This window comes from Leptosomus discolor, chromosome 13, assembly GCF_034619465.1.
Source record: "Leptosomus discolor isolate bLepDis1 chromosome 13, bLepDis1.hap2, whole genome shotgun sequence".
In the NCBI taxonomy this organism is placed as follows: Eukaryota; Metazoa; Chordata; class Aves; order Leptosomiformes; family Leptosomidae; genus Leptosomus; species Leptosomus discolor.
The window spans coordinates 22,401,847-22,421,375 of NC_141403.1; the positions used below are offsets into that span (position 1 = coordinate 22,401,847).

The window sequence follows — 19,529 nt, forward strand, 5'->3', positions numbered from 1 at the left end:
ACAGAGCTGATCAATGCTAAAAAAATGGTTTTCTTCACTGAAAAAAGCACCTTACTGAGGATTTATTAACAAACAGGTAACACTCGAAATTTTAGCAACCTTTTTTACAGTAGATCTGTATTTCACATGTCCACAGGAGTAAGTATTTCTACCTAGATGAAGAAAAAGAAGGAATAGGGTTCCTGAAAGGGGAAAATTCAATTTATGCTAAAATTTCCCTGCAGATTATGTAAGTGATTTAGCAAACTTCATTTTCCTGAAAGCACCACAGGAAACATAATCCTTAACCTTATTCAGTGTTGGTAAAAGCATCTTTACTTTTTATTTATTCTGGTCCAGATTCACTAGTATCTCTCTGCCAAATGTACATCCTGATGTGGAGTAATGTGCTCTGGTTAACTAGACATTTATTTTATTATTTTTGTTAAAAAAGTGCATAAAATCCAAGCTCTTCAATTAAAAATATTCTGCAATATTATTAAGAGTTGTACAGACTGTAAGCCTTAGAACTCAGTGTGGTAGAACAGAAACAGCATTAATGTTCATGCACAAATGGGTACTCACTTCAGGGCCTGGTTCACCAGAAGCTCCGTCTTCCCCTGGTGATCCAGGAGGTCCTACACTCGAATTGGGTGCTGGCTTTCCTGGAAGACCAGGCAGTCCTGGAGGGCCTGGTGGCCCAGGAAGACCCTAGATAAATCAGCAGCATAGTTAGAAATGGCCCTAGCCAGGTTCATTTGTATATACATGAACAGGAAAAGCTCATGCAGACTGTTCAGGTTCATAAGACTCTCAGCTTGGGTTACCACCCCACTCCTGCTTCACTAAGAACCAATTTTAGTTTCACAGATACACTCCTTACACCGGCTCACACTGATGTCCTGCATCCTTGCTCTCCGAATTGTGCCACCTCATCCCACGCAACAGCAAGCAGGAAGTCAAAAACCAAAAAATTCTGCCTCGGCTCTCTGTAACCCAGTAAAGGCCTTAGAGATATTCCAGTGACTGAGCTAATGTTAAGAAACTTAACCAAAATGAAAGGGATCCAATGAAGGAAATCAAGGAATTACTGAATAGAGGGAAGTGGTTAGTTTTTTCTCTACCCCTTTCAAAGAGTTTCTCCATGTTATTGTTGGAGCACTGAGAATCTGTACTCGTGGTCAAGACCAGACTGCGCTTAGTGAAGTAAAAACTACCCCTTCTACAGAGACCTATCCTGCTTGGACATGAGCAGATCTATTTAAATTGAATAAAATGTATGAAATATATTACTTTAGGAGAAGCAGTGTGTTTGCAAACATTCTCTCTCATGTGCAAGTCCATTCTTGTTACAGACTGCATTAGCAGGCAAACATGGAATTTCAAATTTTAGGGCTGGCACTGTAAGGCAAGAACACTTTAATTCTGACTTAGGGTCATCTACAGGATTCTGTGACGAAGATGGTCATCTTGGACTTTCAGTACAGTCAACAGAGCCGTCTGCATGGAGCCTTTCCAAGCGCCTGCCTGTTTCGTTAACTACATGGGACATCTGAAGAGGCTAATCTCCTACAGCAGGCAAGACAACTAACTTTCAGCATGTGACAATTGCTTCCTGAAGAGCCTTGGGAATAAGGTATTTAGCACTTTGGAGGAAATAGGAAACAGAATAGAAGTCTTGAGGCAGAAATCAGTCTGAGAGAATAAAAGAATGAAAAATATCAGTAGATGTGTTGTAAAACAGTGGCCTCAGAATGCTATAGCATTCTGGAATTCATAGGCAACAGACATCCAGGGAGTTCATTCCTCAGCAAGCTCCAGTATTATTGATGAAATAGCTGCTAATTGAAGGGTGGAAATGCTCCATCCCAAAGACTGCATAAACAATTATCACTCCACCTAGATGGATCAGTAAAAGCCTTCTTATTTATGTCTCTTCATCTTCAGCCAGTTGACTTCTCATTTTCCTAACATTTGTCCTTAACTGTAATATAGTGCCTGATTCATTATGTATCTGACTGGTTCTGTGGATAGAAAACTACACTACTATTGCAACTGCAATACACATTTTATAGATTGCTACTTGGATTTTCAACAGGAACATGGTAAAAGTAGATCTGGCTGACTGTCAGGAGATAATGGGTGAAGAAGTGGCTCAAGAACAAAACAAACATGCAAAGTAATTCCAGATCTGACAGCAAGTTCTAGTTAATTGATGATATTTTTCCCCAAAAAGGCACATTGTTCTGTGCAGGATGTATAGGAAAGATAGCCTCTCTGAAAAAAATAGTCCAGCAAAACCTAAGTAGAAAAAATTCCCAACTCCAAATGTTTCCTTTGCCACTCAACACTTCAGAAGCAGAGCAAGAAAAACAAGCCAGACGTCCCGTTTTTAGTCCAGATCCATGCTCATCGAGTACTGTCTCTCAAAATATGTCAAGTCTCTGTGAAGGGAAAAGCACAAGACCAATGCACCAATTCAGCCCCTAAAACAAAGCTTACTTGAGGCAGTTGTCAGGCAATGCTAAGAGTGCCAGACTGAGCTACTAACCAGTACTGATCAGCCCACTTGTTCTGCTCTGTTCCTAGAGCCTGCTGAGCCTGAGCTTAGCTGAAAGCTTGTGAATCGGCTGCATTTTACAGCACAGCCTACTGAAATGAACTGGAATTGATGCTGAATTTCCTGAATATTATGTCTGCAACATTAAGTAGTTTAGTAGATTCACAAGTCATATCAGCTCTTTCTGAAGCTGAGATAGACACCTCCAGAAAGATGAGGTCAACATCTAAGGCAGCAACTGCTTTGACTGTTCCAGTTTAACCAGTTGTCAAGTGTGCGCTAATAGCCCAAGACTCAGGTTTTCCTGGCATGAATACTCCTTCCCAATGACAGAAGTCTGGTCTCCCATGTTCCACAGCCCAGAGATCTTCACTTAAGAACATGTTCATCAAAATCTTATTAACTTTCACTAAGCCAAAGCATCTTTCTCTGCTAGCTAGCCTTGATGTGGCAGTGTCACAATTCTTCACAAAGGCAAGGGTACAGGGAAGTTCAAATGACCATCAAAGTGGATCAACAGTGGAAGTTGGTGAGTCAAGTATTTCATATAGACGTACTTATTTTTTAGAACAGATACTCCAAATTAAAAAAAAAAAAAAAAAAAGGCAAAGAATGATCCCATCTCTCTCCTCTTTACTGCCTTCTCTGAGTCAGATTAAAAGCATTTTCTCATTTTACACGGCGTTCTTGCCATTGTTTCTGTATTGTCCTCTTTCTTTCTTGCACCTCTTCCGTAGTCACATACACTTATAACTTTTTAGATCTTGAAATGTAACCCTACAAAGCATTTCTAGATGCTGTGAATTAAGCATGTACAAAATTTGCATTGTGAAATGGACCTTCTACAATCTGGACGAGTAAAGCAAAGCTCTTCATTATGTTAACAAGAAATAAACATCAATATAAACTTACTCTTAAAATCTCAGTCTCTCCGCCAATGTCTCCAGAACCCGATTCTTCAGGTTCCAGTCTATTCTGAAATTATGAGAATTCCTTTTTAAGATATTGCTTCTAAAGATGACAAACAAAAATATCACTTGCCCATTACTGCAAATACAGTTACAGTCAATGTCATTGCAGCAGACTGTCACAGTTTAGCAGACCCTAGATGAGGGCAGCATCTAATCCGTTTTAGTCACTGGAATATGTTGCAAACTATCTTGTTAAATACTCACAATACTCAGTGTGACAGACAGTTTTGTTTAAAAGTCCACCACAGGACTTCCATGGGTGTCAGTTATGGGCTGTATCTACATGTAAAATCAGCTCAAACTGAAAATTCAGGCCAGATTCCATCTTCAGCTGCGTACACATGTATCCTCATGGAAACAGTGGGAAAGATCCAAGTACAGAAGAGAGATGAATCTGAAACATATTCTTTAACATTGTCTAACTACTGAGCATTCAAAATATGAGCACTCTCACCACGCTGGTATGTGTTGCAGTATTTGTGACAGCAAACATAAGTGACTGTCAAACCATTTCTGTGTTCAGTAGCAGGAAGAAATGAATAATTCAGGTTTGTAACGCCCTTTTGAGGAAATCTTTGTCTCTTGTTCTCCCATGTATTAGTGCTTTTTCACAGGAGAGCACACACATCAACTGGCTTTTTAAAAGGTGAATACTGGCTGTTTCTGTAGATTACAGAACTCACACACTTTAGCCAGACATTTATTTGCATTTCTGCATAAGTGCTTTAGAAAACCTGATTATCTCTGTGGCAGTCAGGCTACTTTTCTAGAGAAAACCTCCTACTTAGTTCTGTATTGCTCTATGGCAAGCCAAGCTCATTGACAGAGAACCCCAAATACTCACTAATCCTCTGGAAGGAGCAGATGGTCCTGCAGGTCCTGGTAGCCCAGGGGGTCCTGGCAATCCCTCACCAGGATCACCCTAAAACAGGAGTGAAGATAAATCAGCAAGGATTTACTCATATAAACACAGAACAGGGTTTTTCAGCACTAGCTGAAATCTGTGTGGATTTCTAGTTACAAGAAACAGCAAAAGTTGAATTTTGGTCATTTCTAAGACAAGCTCCCATGAAATATGATCTTTGCATTGGCAAAAGAAGAAACGACTTTTCCCTTTCTAACTTCTGCAACGAATTTGCAAATGTACAATCAGCATTAACAGCATTAGACAGTGCATATTTCTTGTCAGAATAATGTTTTACTGTGGATCTTGCACTTTTAGGGTAAATTATATGCCCCACCCCCAAATAAATAAAGTGTGGTCCCACCATGCTACGCAAGAAGTAAATTTCTTCATTTTATTGCTACCATCAGTAATGCCATCCAATACCACCATGTCATGATTGTTCTTCTGTGTGTTGACCTCTATCTACTGTTAGCACAATGAAAAGCCCTGTTCAGAACTGTGGCGGTTTCTGTCATAATTACTACCATCACTTCTTCTTGGTCTTTCTTACATCATTTCTCACATTTTGCTGAAGGTTAGTTTGAAGTGCTTCTGCTTAAGATATTTATGACTTTTATTAGATTTTCTGCTCGACTCCAGCATTTTTCACTTAAGTCAAGAGTTGAGTTCTGCCTCAACCTTTTTAATCTTAAGTTGGAAGTCTTTTATAACTTACCTTGTAATTCTCAAGTGTCTTTGGGCCTTTTTCTGGAGAATTCACTAAGCGGGATTTGACCTTTGTGTTTTAAACTCTTTTGGGAGAAGGATGTGCCTCTGCATCCCCTAAAATGGGGCCAATAGGATCATAAATAACTGGCAGACCAAAATATTATGATTGCTTAATATGCTTGTCGGTTTTCATCAAATGATTGGCACTCATTTAATTTCATTTTCTGAACTCTTGTATGCCTCTAAAAGTGATTGATCCCCCTTGCTTTTTACCTGATATATCTGACAGAGGGAATGCCAGGAGAACGTACAGTGTCCTCCTCTCCCTGGCTGTCTCCATTTCTTGCCTTTGGCATTCAATAACTGGAGTTCACTGTTGTAAGGAGTTCATCAGTGTGCATTTTGGACATTCTTCCTACACGGTGATTCTGGTTTCAGGACAGATGTAGGTTTATAGGGGAAGAAAGAGCAATGTAACTGCTCGTATCCCAGAGCTTCTCTCACCATTGGGAGTCAAAAGCTCAGCCTTCCATCTACCAATGCTTCCATGTAACACAGACTCCCACCCATCCATCCTGACATTGCAGAGCTGCAGGGTATGACCTCCTTCCTACCTTGCACCGGGAGGAGAGAAGCTAGACTGGTTGTGCTGAGCTTTCTTAAAGGGGTAGAAGTCATAGAGATATAACTGACGCTGTTAACCAGCCTCTACTGATCTATGCTTTACTCTCTAACCTGCCAATTTGTTATCTGAGCTTATGAGCATTTTAATTATGTTCTCTAGATTCATATATTCAGTCACATTGCAGGAAACACTGAATTTTACCTGCCTTTTGGTCACCTGCTCTTTATGCTTGAGAATTCATTAGATAAATGTATTCATTAATTTCTTTGTTCCCAGTGGCTTTGTCAAATGGTTCCTATAGTAATACTTCAGTCATATTCACAGAGAATGTGTTTAATTAATTTGGGGCTATTTTCGCTGTCTGCCAGCATGGTCGTTTACAGACACTCTTCATTCATTTTAACATACCATTTGCTTTTTTTCAGTGACTATTACATTAGCTCCTGACGGTGCTTTGTGCTTGTTTTCATGCAATTTCTTCCACTTCGTGTGTACTACAAGGAAGAAAGAAAGTCCAGCTCTCACATCTAGACCTCAGTCATGTCTAGGAAGCCTAATTGTATCCATTCCCAAGGAGCATCTCATGGCTGTGTCGCTGCACTGAACAAGAACCACAGTGGAAAATGTGACAGCCAGCTCCCCACTCTCCACTGATACGTAGCAGCACATTAATTCCCAGCTTTCTGTTTTCAGTGAGAAGAACCAGAAACAAGCATGTGGATCCTGCTACTGTTCCTCAAATTTAAATATTATTATGCTGAAAAAGTGCTGCCTGTCTTTAGTGAGCATAACTGGTTTGAACTTTTTATGTATGTTCACAGATCAATCCTTTAAGCTTTGCTCACACTATCAGCATAATAGGTCCTAGGAAATCACACTGGGTGGGATAATGAGATAGTTTTCTGGACAAATAATAGTTAAAATTTATTCACATGTGTAAAAGAGGACCAGCGCAATGTCTTTGTCCTGTTTTCTGCTGCAGGAATTGGCTCTGGTTAAAGTATTGCCAAAAGAAAGCTCTGTACATGAAGCTGTCAGTGTTCCTTTGTGCTTTTGAACATATTGTCAGGATGTTTGGAACCTGTTTGCTAAGTTAACCCCACAATGCCTCTTTGAAGTATTGCTTGAAAATATTAGCTCAATTTTAAAAATGGAAAACAAAGCTTAAGAATTCTTTACTAAAATATCCATAAAACTAATCATAGAATCATTAAGTTGGAACTCTAAGATAGTCAAGTCCAACCGTTGACCTAGTACCACCATGCCCACTAAACCATGTCTACAAGCACTACATCAACAGGTTTTCTGAACACCTCCAGGGATGGTGACTCCACCACTTCCCTGGGCAGCCTGTTCCAATGTTTGACTGCTCTTTCAGTGAAGAAATTTTTCCTCATGTCCAATCTAAACCTCCCCTGGTGCAACTTGAGGCCATTTCCTCTTGTCCTATCGCTGGTTACTTCAGATGAGACACCGACCCCCACCTCACTACACCTCCTCTCAGGCAGTTGCAGAGAGTGATAAGGTCTCCCCTCAGCCTCCTCTTCTCCAGTTAGTCTGGAAAATCCCAGTTCCCTCAGCCACTCCTCACCAGACCTGTTCTCCAGACCCCTCACCAGCTTCGCTGCCCTTCTCTGGACACGCTCCAGCACCTCAGGGTCTCTCTTGTCCTGGGGGGCCCAAAACTGCACCCAGCATTCGAGGGGTGGCCTCACCAGTGCCCAGTACAGGGGCACGATCCCCTCCCGGCTCCTGCTGGCCACCCCATGGCTGACACAGGCCAGGCTGCTGGTGGCCTTCTTGCCCACCTGGGCACACTGCTGGCTCATGTCCAGCCGGCTGTCGACCAGCACCCCCAGGTCCCTCTCTGCCGGGCAGCTCTCCAGCCACTCCTCCCCAGCCTGCAGCGCTGCTGGGGGTTGTTGTGACCCAAGGGCAGGACCCGGCACTTGGACTTGTTACACCTCATACAATTGGCCTCAGCCCATTGATCCAGCCTGTCCAGATCCCTCTGCAGAGCCTTCCTACACTTGAGCAGATCAACACTCCCACCCAGTTTATTGTCATCTGCAAACTGACTGAGGGAGCACTCGATCCCCTCATCTAGATCATCGATAAAGACATTAAACAAGACTGGCCCCAATCCTGAGCCCTGGGGACACCACTTGTGACTGGCTGTCAGCTGGATTGAACTCCATTCACCACAGCTTGGCCATCCAGCCAGGTTTCTACCTAGCAAAGAGTGCACCTTTCTAGGCCATGAGCCACAACCTTCTCTAGGAAAATGCTGTGGGAGACGGTGTCAAAGGCTTTACTGAAGCCCAGGTAGATGACATCCACAGCCTTCCTGTCATTGACTAGGTGGGTCACCTGGTCATAGAAGGAGATCAGGTTGGTTAAGCAGGACCTGCCCTTCATGAACCCATGCTGGCTGGGCCTGAGTCCCTGGTTGTCCTGCACATGCCATGTGAGTGCCCTCAAGATGAACCAATCCATAATCTGCCCTGGTACTGGGGTCAGGCTGATGGGCCTGTAGTTCCCCAGATCCTCTTTCCAGCCCTTCTTTTAGATGGGCATCGCATTGGCAAGCCCCCAGTCATCTGGTACCTCCCCTGTTGACAAAGACTTCTGATAAATGATGGAGAGTGGTGTGGCCAGCTCCTCCGCCAGCTCCCTCAGTACTCTCAGGTGGATCCCATCCGGCCCCATAGACTTGTGGATGTCCAGGTGGCAAAGCAGGTCTTTAACTGCTTCCTCCTGAATTTCAGGGGGTTTATTCTGCTCCTGGACCCTGCCTTCCAGCTCAGGGGGCTGATTACCTTGCAGATTGCTTGTCTGGTGATTAAAGACTGAGGCAAAGAAGGCATTAATAACTCAGCCTTTTCCTCATCCCTGGTGACAATGTTCCCCTCTGCATCCAACAGAGGATGGAGATTCTCCTCAGCTCTCTTCTTGTTGTTAATGTATTTGTAGAAACATTTTTTGTTCTTTTTCACAGCAGTGACCACCCTGAGTTGTAGCTGGACTTTTGCCTCTCTAATTTTCCCTCTGCACGACCTAACAACCTCCCTATACTCTTCTGGAGTTACCTGCCCTAATGTGGAATAGACTACAGGAGTCTTATGCTTCAAGATATAGCCTTAGCTCCTACAGCTAAGATGCTTCTCCTGCTGCCAAAATTTCTGCTTCTGAAACCTATTCTAATCAATAAAATAAGGCTGGGGACAATTCTTTGGCCCTGAGGACAGACTGGCTGTGTTCACACTACTTAGGTACTTGGCCCTGGGCCTCCTTTTAGCCCTGTGTGTTCAAAGGTAATATTTTGAGTATATTTTTTGTGCGATTTTCATGAAATTACATGAGAACTACACCGAAACCCATCAGCATGATAAGTATTTGAAAGTAAAAGCCTGCTGACGTAGCACTGGGGGAGTGTGTGGAATGAACAGAGCCAACCTACGCACAGTCGTGTCTTGCAGCATACTGGGAAGAGTTAACAACTGACACTACCCCTAAACAAGGCTGAGGCATTCTCTGAGAGAGATCTGTTTGTCATGGGCCAAAACAGTGCCAGGGACTGTGCTCACACATCTGAGCCATCAGCAATTCCGTCAGTTCCTGGGCCTGTTCATTTGGCAGTGCAGCATGTAGCACTGGTTGCTGGAGACCAAAATGGTTCCTAACGAGAGCTGCAGCTGCAGCAGCTGCAAACTAAAACTCCTTCTGCTAATTTGTGCTTTTCTTATAAGAAGTGTAAACAACTGTAAACTTGAAATCTTTTCCATTTGCTTTGCTTATGTTAAAAGCAGTCTGGCTCATTTTACAGTTTACTGACATGAATTATTTATCTCACTACCAAGCATCCTGGCAACGCTGCTGGTCACACGAATGACCAAAGCAGATTTGCAAGAAATTTGGGAAGCTAATTGTCAAATGACATTTAGGTAATTTTTTTCAGCTTTTTCACTGTGTGATTGACAAACAATGTAGGGGAAATTGAGCCTTAGAGGGGCTACAGTAGTTACACAGTGCAGAAGCACCAAAGGAGGCTCCTGGTAAGTGTCCATAGAGAAGGAAGGCACTGTCTGCATCAGCTCTGTCTCAGGAGAGAAGAATGTAGAGAATTAACCACATGAGGAGAGAGACAGACAGCCGTGTAGCTCCTGGGCAACATCCAGGCATTCTACTCCTGCTCAAGGGCTTCAGGAAAAGTCATGGAAAGGCTGACAAGTGTGTAGATGTGTTGGGAAGGATTGACCAATATTCTGGACACAAAGTGTATGAGACCAGTGCCAGCTGAAAAGAAAATGTGAATCCCTGCCACCAGTGGGGCTATGCAGGATGGTGCCTCTCTTCTCAGAGACTGCTGTACCATGTCACCAAATTTAGGAGGAAGCACTATTCCTGCATCCCTGTCCCGGTGATAGCCCTCCAAGAGCAGAACAGCCGTTGTTCCACCCTGCTGTACAGTCCACTCGTGCAAGGGAATACTGAGTTGGCACAGTGGGTGAGTCCACATAGCTCCTGAGGCAAAAGAAGTCTGCCCTCCCTCAATACAGTGAGGTGCAGTTCTCTGGATACAGTGCTGTCCAAAACTGGCAACTACCAAGATATCAATTCCTAACATCTATTGTTCATCACTCAAGACCTTGTTACCTCATTTGTCACAGGATATTTTTCCTTGAACTAGAGTTTGCCTTTGAGTTATACCAAGGCATATGTATAATTAAATATTAGTATTACATATAACATTATTATTAGTAGTAAAACCTACAAATTGTATATCACTATTCTCAGTTGTGTTTGTGTCATTTATCTTAGAAGCACTGAGCTGGCAGGGAAGTGTGGTAGAAAATCCATCTCTGTTGGAAAATGATTGTGTTGGTTACACTTTTTGTCATGATACGAAAATATGACAGATGTTATTCAGAAAGGAAGGAAAAATCATCTCATAATGCCGTCATGAAGAGCACTGTGGTATTTACCTGACAGCTTATGGTACTGAATGTCACATAACTCATAGCAGTGACACCCACTTACAAATTCATTTTGAGGAACCCATTAGAGTAGGGACAGTTTTAGGTACATTGCTATAAATCGGTGCATGCTACTCTTTCTAGCTTTGGAAACCTTAGCCTAGGCTACCTTGTACTCTAATAGCAGAACGAATTATGCCACATTACTTAGGGCATGCTACTGTTAAAAATGTATCTAGAATGGCTGTAATATTTTTCAAGTGAGGTTAATGGCATTACAGTTTTTGTTGGCATCACAGTCTCTTCTTCCAGTGTCTGAAGCACAGAATGCTTAGGTGATACTGTGCACCAACTGCTGCATTGCCAACAGGGAGGTCATCCTTCTGCTCTACTCATCTGAAGTACTATGTCCAGGTTTGGGCTCCCCACTACAAGAAAGATAACAACATACTGGAGTGAGCCCAGTTAAAGGCCACAAAGACAACTGAAGGACTGGAGCTTCGGACGTATGAGGAGAGGCTAGGAGAGCTTAAACTATTTAGCCCAGAGAAAAGTCATCTTGTGGGGGATCTTGTCAGTGTGCATATACGTGTGATGGGTAAGAACAGAGAGGAGTGAGCCAGGCTTTTCTCGGTGGTATCCAGGGAAAGAACAAGAGGGAATGGGCATAAATTGAAATAAAAGAAATTCCATTTGAATGTACAACCCCCCCGTTTTTACTCCAAGGGTGATCAAACACTCAAACAGGTTACCTGGAGAGGTTGTAGAATCTCCATCCCTGGAGATATTAAAACCTAACTGGACAGTCCTAGGCAACCTGCTCTAGCTGCCTCTTCTTTGAGCGGGGGTGCTGGACTACACAATCTCCAGAGGCCTTCCCACCTCAGTGATCCTGGGATTCTGTGGTCCATGCTGTAAGTTTTAGCACTGATAGAAATGTAAGTAGCACCTTGTCAAACTCCTCCCTCAATATCACAGTCCTTAATCTGGAATCTACTTCTCATTAATTTTTTTTCTTTTTCTGCTGCTAAACTCTGCCAGTTCAGTCTAGGGTTGGAGATAGGGTGAAGAGTGGGGAGGAATGGAGAGAGAAAGTGGAGAGAAAGAGACTCCTGGCTCAATAAGTCAAACAAACTGCTCTTTGCTGCTCTGAGAGTGCTCAGAGGTTTCAGAAACAAGGCTCTGAAATACCTGTACAGAGTGCCTGTAATGCCTTTGTCAACTGGTTTAAAGTCTTACTGATAATCTGCCTTCCCAGCCCACCTTTCCTGAAGACCCTGTATCCGTATAGCGCTGCAGCACTCCAGCTGTGAGCTATCCCACCAGGTCTCTAAAACCTAAGTCTTGCTGTTTTGTCTTCCACGCTGCCTGCTTTTGTGAGCACGTCCCGTGCACTTGTTTGTGAACATGGTCCTGGGATGGGTCCCAGACTTACTGCTTTCACTGCAAGTGTCCCCCGTCATTTTGTACCTGAGATGCTTCCTAAGTGCCTGACATGCCTTCACTTCTCTTCAGCTTCTGATAACCCTTTGGCCAACGTATCTTTCCATTACAACAGACAGACTATTCAGCTGGACAGGGAGATGGGGACTTGCCACGCAGTCTCGTGACCTGATACGTGTACTGCAGACTAGTTTTAACTTTGAAATTATTCTGGACTCTTTCAAATTGAATCTGAATACATTATCTTTATATGGGTTATGTTTGTGAATTTATGAAGCCTGAGTTGTTTCAGTAAATAGATTAAATATATAATTAATTTGGCACAGGGAGTAACTGGCTGAATGCCAATTTTGTGTACAACACGTGCTTTAATGATAGATTAATCCATAGCTCACTTTGGCTCAGAAGTGATACAAGTTGTTACTTCAGATGGTTTAGCTCTTATTTCAATTACATTCACTTCATAAGGGTAATACGATTATACTCTCTCTGTTAAATCACTTGGCCAGTGGAGTAAGTTCCACAGAGCAGTTATATATAACAATTGACTTTTCTTTATTAAGCATTAAATATATCTTCCTTCACTTGCCTGTGAAAGCTGAACTTTTTCTACTGCTGAAGTTTATTCATATTCTTGAAAATTCCTTACGGCTACCCTTCATGCAGATTCATGGGTGAACAGAGGGATGTTTAAATTCTTCCTGTGATTCATTATTATTATTATTATTATTATTATTATTATTATTACTATTTCGTCTCTCAGAGTGTACCAAATTAACCCATGTCCAAGCATAAATGGTGTCTGATTGATTGTTGGTTATTAACAGGGCACATACCTTTTCTCCTTTCAGGCCTGCTTTTCCTTTCAGTCCTGGCAATCCCTGAAGTCTGTTTTTACCCTAAAAGGAATTTTTTTTTTTAATTAAACATTGTCTTTTATGCAGTTTAAACAGGCTGTACACTCAGCAGCAGTGGCTGTACTTAAAGGTGCTAGATTCTAACTCTGGTGCAGTGGGAGGAGATATGTGACTTACACCTCTCTGCGGCTGGCAGTGCACAAAACCTGCCTCTCACTACATCCACTCTGCTCTCAACAAAGTGACGGTGAAGCCCGTTTGGGGGATACAGGTGGAAACACTTGGCAGGATGCATTTGGATCTGACAGGATGCCAGCTGGACCACACAGCACTGATAACAAATATTTTTAAAATTATGATGTTCCACTAGAACAAATAGTGACAGCTCTCTGAAAAGTCCTATTCAAATTTTCTGTCTTTTAGCCATTTAATTATCTAGAGGTAAGAAGGTCTCCATTTCTTCTAAAGTTTCTGAATATGCTTACAGCAGGCAAATTCTGGGCTAGAATTCTGCCTTTTCCTTAACAACTTTCAGACTACGAGAAAATGGGCACTTGGGAGAAATGCACTTCTCATTCATACAGAAATGATAGTCAACAGAGAATAGTGAGGTATATTCGTAACACATTACTGCAAACTAGGGGTGGTAAGGTTGTTCAGTCTTAATATTTCATTCGTCAAAGCATCTTTTGATTGCAAATGCCAGAAAAGCTGCTGGTCCCTTTTTTAACAGATTTTTTCATCTCGGGGTGTTAATGCACACAGCTGTCAGGAGGCAGCAAACACTGCTTTATGAAAGAAATAATGGGGGGCTTTTCCAGTGCAATCCACGCAGTCATTCCCTCGTCGAGTCACGGAATGTAGGATCAGTCTCTTGGATGGTAATTCAAATAAGATTGGGTTTATAAGGTGATAATTTGCATAGACTATGCATTTTCAGATTGGTCTGTGGGCAGCTAAGGAAAACCAGCGATACACATTTTAGGCATGGATTCCTCCAGAGTTTAATGCGTTTTACTGTTAGTCTTTGGATCACCTGGTAATGAAGCACTGTGATAATGAAATGCTTCTTTGTACTTGGCACTCCACACAGAAGCACTTGATGAGCACTCAGAGGGCGTCATTTTAAATCTGTTTATATGCCACGCTTCTGAGAAGGAAGCAGGACTTTCACCTGCAAGGCATTTACTGTGAGTAAGACCAAGATGCCTGCTTTTAGGGAATAAAAATTGTGGGCTTTTATGGTGAAAATTATTTTCTTTGTTTCTCACTTTCTTAAATGCAAAATGAAAAAATGCAAAACTGAAAGAACATTAGTTTTGTTCGTCAAAAATCTCAAACCCGTCTCTATGGCTATAGATCCAAACTTCTGCAGAGTGTCAGTGCTTTTCAGTCTGATGTGAGGACATTCAAGAACTTAGAAAGTAACTTCTCTATTGGCTTGCTGCTAAGATGGAATAGATAGAGGTACTAACCCAGAGAAGCACCTAGAATTCATAGGCTTCCTGCTCTTGGTACAAAAATATAAGGCATATGATAAACCCCTTGTACAGACCTCCTCTCTGCTTCCTCCTAGCAAAACAGTAGCACCAGAGCCATCTTCTTCTCTTAAAATTTTCTGTGTGACAGTGGTAGACTCAATGTTGCCTTGTCCAGTTCCTATGACAGCTGAATCTAAAGAAAATAATCACTTATTAATGAGAAACAGGGCAAAATAAAACCCTCCCAGTAGCATTTATCAGAGCACAGGTGCTGCAAGTTGTATGAAAAAATAAATTATTTAGGTTATGACCAAAATACATTCCGAAGATTAGTAATAGTCATTTTATAACTCTGAAAATTTTAAAAGGAAAGAAAAAAGAGAAAAGTGGGAATAAAATTGTAAACCAAATGTTTATTTTAAGGACAAAGACTGTATTGCATCACCATCTTTGCCTCAAGCTCTAATCTAGTGGTTGTCTGTTTTTCTTCTATGTAACACAAAAAATAAGAGGTATGTACAACAGGTACTGTCTGAAGTACGTATGAAATTTAAATAGGAAGTTTGTCTTTGGCCTTATTAAGATAAGTACCTTTACTTTTTTTTTCTAGGAGTGCACTGAAATTGTCTTACCAGTGAAGGACTGGATTCCTCGGTGCACTATGCCCTGCTGTCATTACTTTGCTGCCTACACTGGCTTCCAAAAGAGCCGACTGGTGCCATAGGCAGGGTCACATCCTTTGCAGGGAACATAAGGAGGATGTAGTTGTTTATTCAGTGGTGCTATTCAGTTTTACATGAAAGGCTGTGCTTCACTGTAACAGAAGGTCATCAGATTAAATACCTGTCTTAAATTCCTCCTAAAGGTGCCATATGGCTTTAGAGCCAGCAGCACTATTTGCCTCTACAAATGTCTCAAGAAGAGCCATATTTCTCACTGACCTGAGCAGAAGGAAAAGGATTTTTCTTTTCCCATTCCCTTTGCCTAACACTTGCACTTCAGTGCGGTGTTGCAGAGTATTGCAGCAGCATCCCCTCAGGTCAGCTTCTTTGTTTTATCCATTTTTTTAAAATTTTAAAATATAAACCATAATTCTGTGAAACTTCCACGCTATAGATGGCTACATCTATTCTCTGCACGTTTAACAACAGGGACTGAGATAAGCACCTCTATGGAGTGAAAAGTGAGAGATGTGTTGAACGGTGGCTGTACTTGCTAGAACTTACCTTCGCTGCTATTAAATTGCAGTCTAGCAGACTGCAGTTTCAACAACAAAATGTTTGATATGCCAATTTTTTCTAACACCCAGGATGTTCAAAACCATAAGATTTTCCATTCCCGCCAGCACCCAAAATATGACAGTGGCTTTTCATACACAGGGAAGTGACAGACTCAGACCTAGAGAACACCAATGACCCCACCGTCCAAAAAAAAAAAAAAAGAGGCAGTGCCTTGCTCTTTAAGTTTAGCTGCTTCAGAGGTTTCTTCTGATCTGTGATTTCCGGAGAAATTGTTTTCTTCCAAATAAGACAATATAGTTGGGGGGGCTTCCACTGGCTCAGCCAATAGATCTTCAGGCTAAAAAAAATACAAAATCCCAAAGAACGGTTTAGAGAAAAGGCTTATCACATATTTTAAAGTGTGAATCAGTAGATTACCTTCCTCAGAGCATAGTAATCAGAACTAGTGCATCTATGAAGCAAAACAGAAATCCAGATCTTTCCCGCTTGATATCTTGCCAGTATCTGTCCTCACTCTTATGCTGCCCTTAGCAATATTGTCATTGCTATCATAGAAACTGAAATTTATTAATGGCCAATATAGACACCTTATTTCATTTAAAAGTTGTTAATTTATTTCACCTTCTATTTCATTTTTCCTCTTTACAGTACACATCTAGTTTCTGCTTATTGGCAGACGGCACGCTAATTTGGGCAAGCTCGTGAGAAAAACCAGCACAATACCTTTGAACTCCGTTCTTCCAAGCTAAGGGGTGAACACCTGGCAAACCCATACAGAGGGAGAAAAACAGAAGGAATGTAAAGTTACCACTGCACGTCTGAGAGCCTAGAGCTGACTGGTACCCACCCTTCCCCACGCTGACTGTGGGTGGGAAGATGTGGCCATTCTGATAACCCGGTATCAGCCCCGTGCAGGAATGAAAAAAGCCTACTCCCTATTGGGATCAGAGACCTGGAGAAGCGCTGTCTCAGTATAGTGAGGACATTACTTCATGCAAACCTGCATTTGCAATTTAAATAAAATTTAAAAGAGATTATGTTGCCATGGAAATCCGGAGCCAATTTACTGGGCCAAGCATGCTGGTCTTGAACCAGGTTAAGATGTGTAAAATGTCATGATAGGGCTTGCTGAAATAATTCCTGAGTTGTCAGTGAAAGGAAGAGCCGTAACACCATTGGCAAGGTTTTTATCCCACTGGTTTTGTATCCTTACAGTTGAGGAAAATCTTCACAATACTTCTTGTTATTAAGAAACATATTGATATTGATAATAGGCTTTAGGATTCCACTTGAAGGGGAAAGGAAATCTTTTCCACAGTGAGCTGGATCTGATCCCCACTATAGCTGGCAAAATTCATTGATTTCAGTTCTCCACTTGAGAAAGAAACAAAGGCGTATTTCCTCTCCTTTGATTTCTCTTATAATTCTGTACCTTGTTCTTGACATTCTGTGTAAGAATATTTCTATTATTCTTTACAGAACAATAAACCTTATCAGGAAGCCTGTTTATCTGAACCATAGTAAACTTAATTGATTGAACTGGTCATGCATTACAGGGTTTTGTGTTTTAAAATCCTTAATAAGACTGGATCTTGGATGTTTTGAGAAAGGAGGACCAACTTTTCCTTTTAAATGCAGTGTCCAGTGACTTCCCTCTTCTGATACAGAATAACCAATACTTCAGATGAACAGCAGAAAACAATTCACACAATTCAGAAAATGCTCAATTGTACAGTCTATAAATCATTCCTGATGTTTATTTCTAACTGGGAAGATAAATAAAGCAACAGTAGGGCAAAGATTTAAATATTGCATTTTGAGAAATAATAAAAAAAATCTATACAATGGAACCTCCAGATGATAGTTTAGTAAATACCCCAAATCTAAATCTCTGCACCAGAAAACAATGGGAAAAATAGAGATATTTATTTGAAGGTAGCATAAAACCAACCCAAACCTCACACTACATTCATAAGAATGTAAACTTGATAGATAATAGTGCCTGATAGAATTATATAAATTAGGATAATGAAAAACATATATTTGTAATTTAGTGAAGTGACTGGAAAAAGACCCCGACAAAATCTCTTTAAATAATCCCAGTCCGTTTAGACATGAAGAAATATCTGTGGAATAAAGAAGCAGTATCCAATAATCACGCACAAAGATTAGTGGTCAACATCAGCCAACACAGATGAAAGGACGTGCCTAGTAGAAGAATGGTGGGGTAGACACCCTCTGCTTGTCCACATGTGCTCCCTGTGCACAAAGGCAGTGGGTAAATGGATTAGGAGATTGCAGCTGGGCATTTCAGTATCTTTTCCTGCCCCACAGAAAATGAAGCAGCATGCCACTGCATGTGAACTGCCCCAGCACAGCCACAGCTGCATTAGTATATTTGCATATATTTGCAGAGCAGTGTTTGCACAGGTACAGCTGCTCGGAAGTCAGTGCAGGTCTGAGAAGCACTAAATCCCTTTGCTTTCCCATCTGCAGCTCCTAATGAATATGAGGCCACTACAGGGAAGTCAGCCAGTTACAGTCTGGTTCCTGCAAGGGAGTGAACTCAGAACTACCTAAAATCAGTTATAAAAGGTTATTCCTGCCTCAGTGCATAAAACCAGATTCAGCGTATTCTCCTGCTGTCCTGCCCATCTCAAAATTTTGCCCCAGAAGAGAATGCTTCTTGGTAAACTCACAGATACTATTTTCTCCAGATTTTACATCCTCTGGTGATAAGGAAAGGACTTTCTGTGTCACCTAGGCCATCTCCTTATAGTTTAGGATTTTTCTTTGACAGTTCTTAGCACCCGTAGACACACTTCGATTCAGACACAGAGGATTTTTCTCCCTCAGGAAAGGTCCAGAATTTACAGGAAGCCCTCAGTTGACAGGAGACAATTCTGATGTGGGTGCAGCAAGCACTGGGTTCTTAATTCCTTTGAGGTGACAGTAGAAAGAGATAGTCCATAGTTCAATCTACATCCTCTGTTTCTTCATTACACGCTGTTTTTTTTCTTATATATGCCTTCTATCAACACTTGCTTCATCATTCCTTAGCTGGGAATACAATGGCTTCCACATTTTCTGGGAGACAACTGTGCAACCTAAGAACTAAGTGCTTAGGCTTTACACATGATTTTCCAGGAACATGGTAGGCATCACATCGCCTGGTCTGTTAGAAAACAGGAAGGTTGTCACTGAAGGATTCACACTGTTGAGGACAAGCCTTCATTCTGTGCCCAGCAGGTCTTCCTAGGCTCTCTGATCTCTGATCTCTGCCTTCTATGTTCGGGATGATGTTCAGAATGTAAGAATGGAATTTCTTGAATGCAACCTCTGCTGCCACAGGCACAACGGCAAGATAAAGCTTGTGACATGTGACTTAGGAGTCACTCTCTGGGAAAGAGCAACTTCATTGTCACTTTTCCCATGATGGACTTCACTCTCTTGCGCTAACGACAGATTTTCTTTGGTATTCTGTCCACTCTATGTCCATCCACAGGCACTTGAAAAGATGTAGGAAAAAAATGGCCCCCATCCCGTGTCACTGAGTCAAGATTCATACAGGCTGCATGGACGAATATTTAGTTGGGAGGAACCTCTCGAGGTCATGTAAGTAGGGCGCTCACGTAAATAGATGAGCTCAGCCATGACTTTGTCTAACCAAATCTTGCAAACCCCTAAAGACAGAGATTTAATATCCTCTTTGGGTGACCTGTTCTAGCGCGGCACTATTATCCTACTGAAGAGAGTTTTCCTGAAATCCAGCTTGAGCATC

At 41.8% G+C, this 19,529-nt stretch overlaps 1 protein-coding gene across 1 annotated transcript in view; it reads right to left on the bottom strand.

Annotated features, from left to right (window-relative positions):
• Positions 1 to 19,529, bottom strand: part of LOC104346162 (collagen alpha-1(XV) chain) — a 149,223-nt gene that overhangs the window by 61,664 nt on the left and 68,030 nt on the right. The window contains exons 7-12 of the mRNA XM_086472481.1: positions 15,959 to 16,085; positions 14,582 to 14,694; positions 13,006 to 13,068; positions 4,355 to 4,432; positions 3,452 to 3,514; positions 565 to 690 (exon numbers count right to left, since the gene is read on the bottom strand). Of these exons, the coding sequence (XP_086328607.1) occupies positions 565 to 690; positions 3,452 to 3,514; positions 4,355 to 4,432; positions 13,006 to 13,068; positions 14,582 to 14,694; positions 15,959 to 16,085 (570 nt within the window). The remainder of the gene's footprint in view (positions 1 to 564; positions 691 to 3,451; positions 3,515 to 4,354; positions 4,433 to 13,005; positions 13,069 to 14,581; positions 14,695 to 15,958; positions 16,086 to 19,529) is intronic.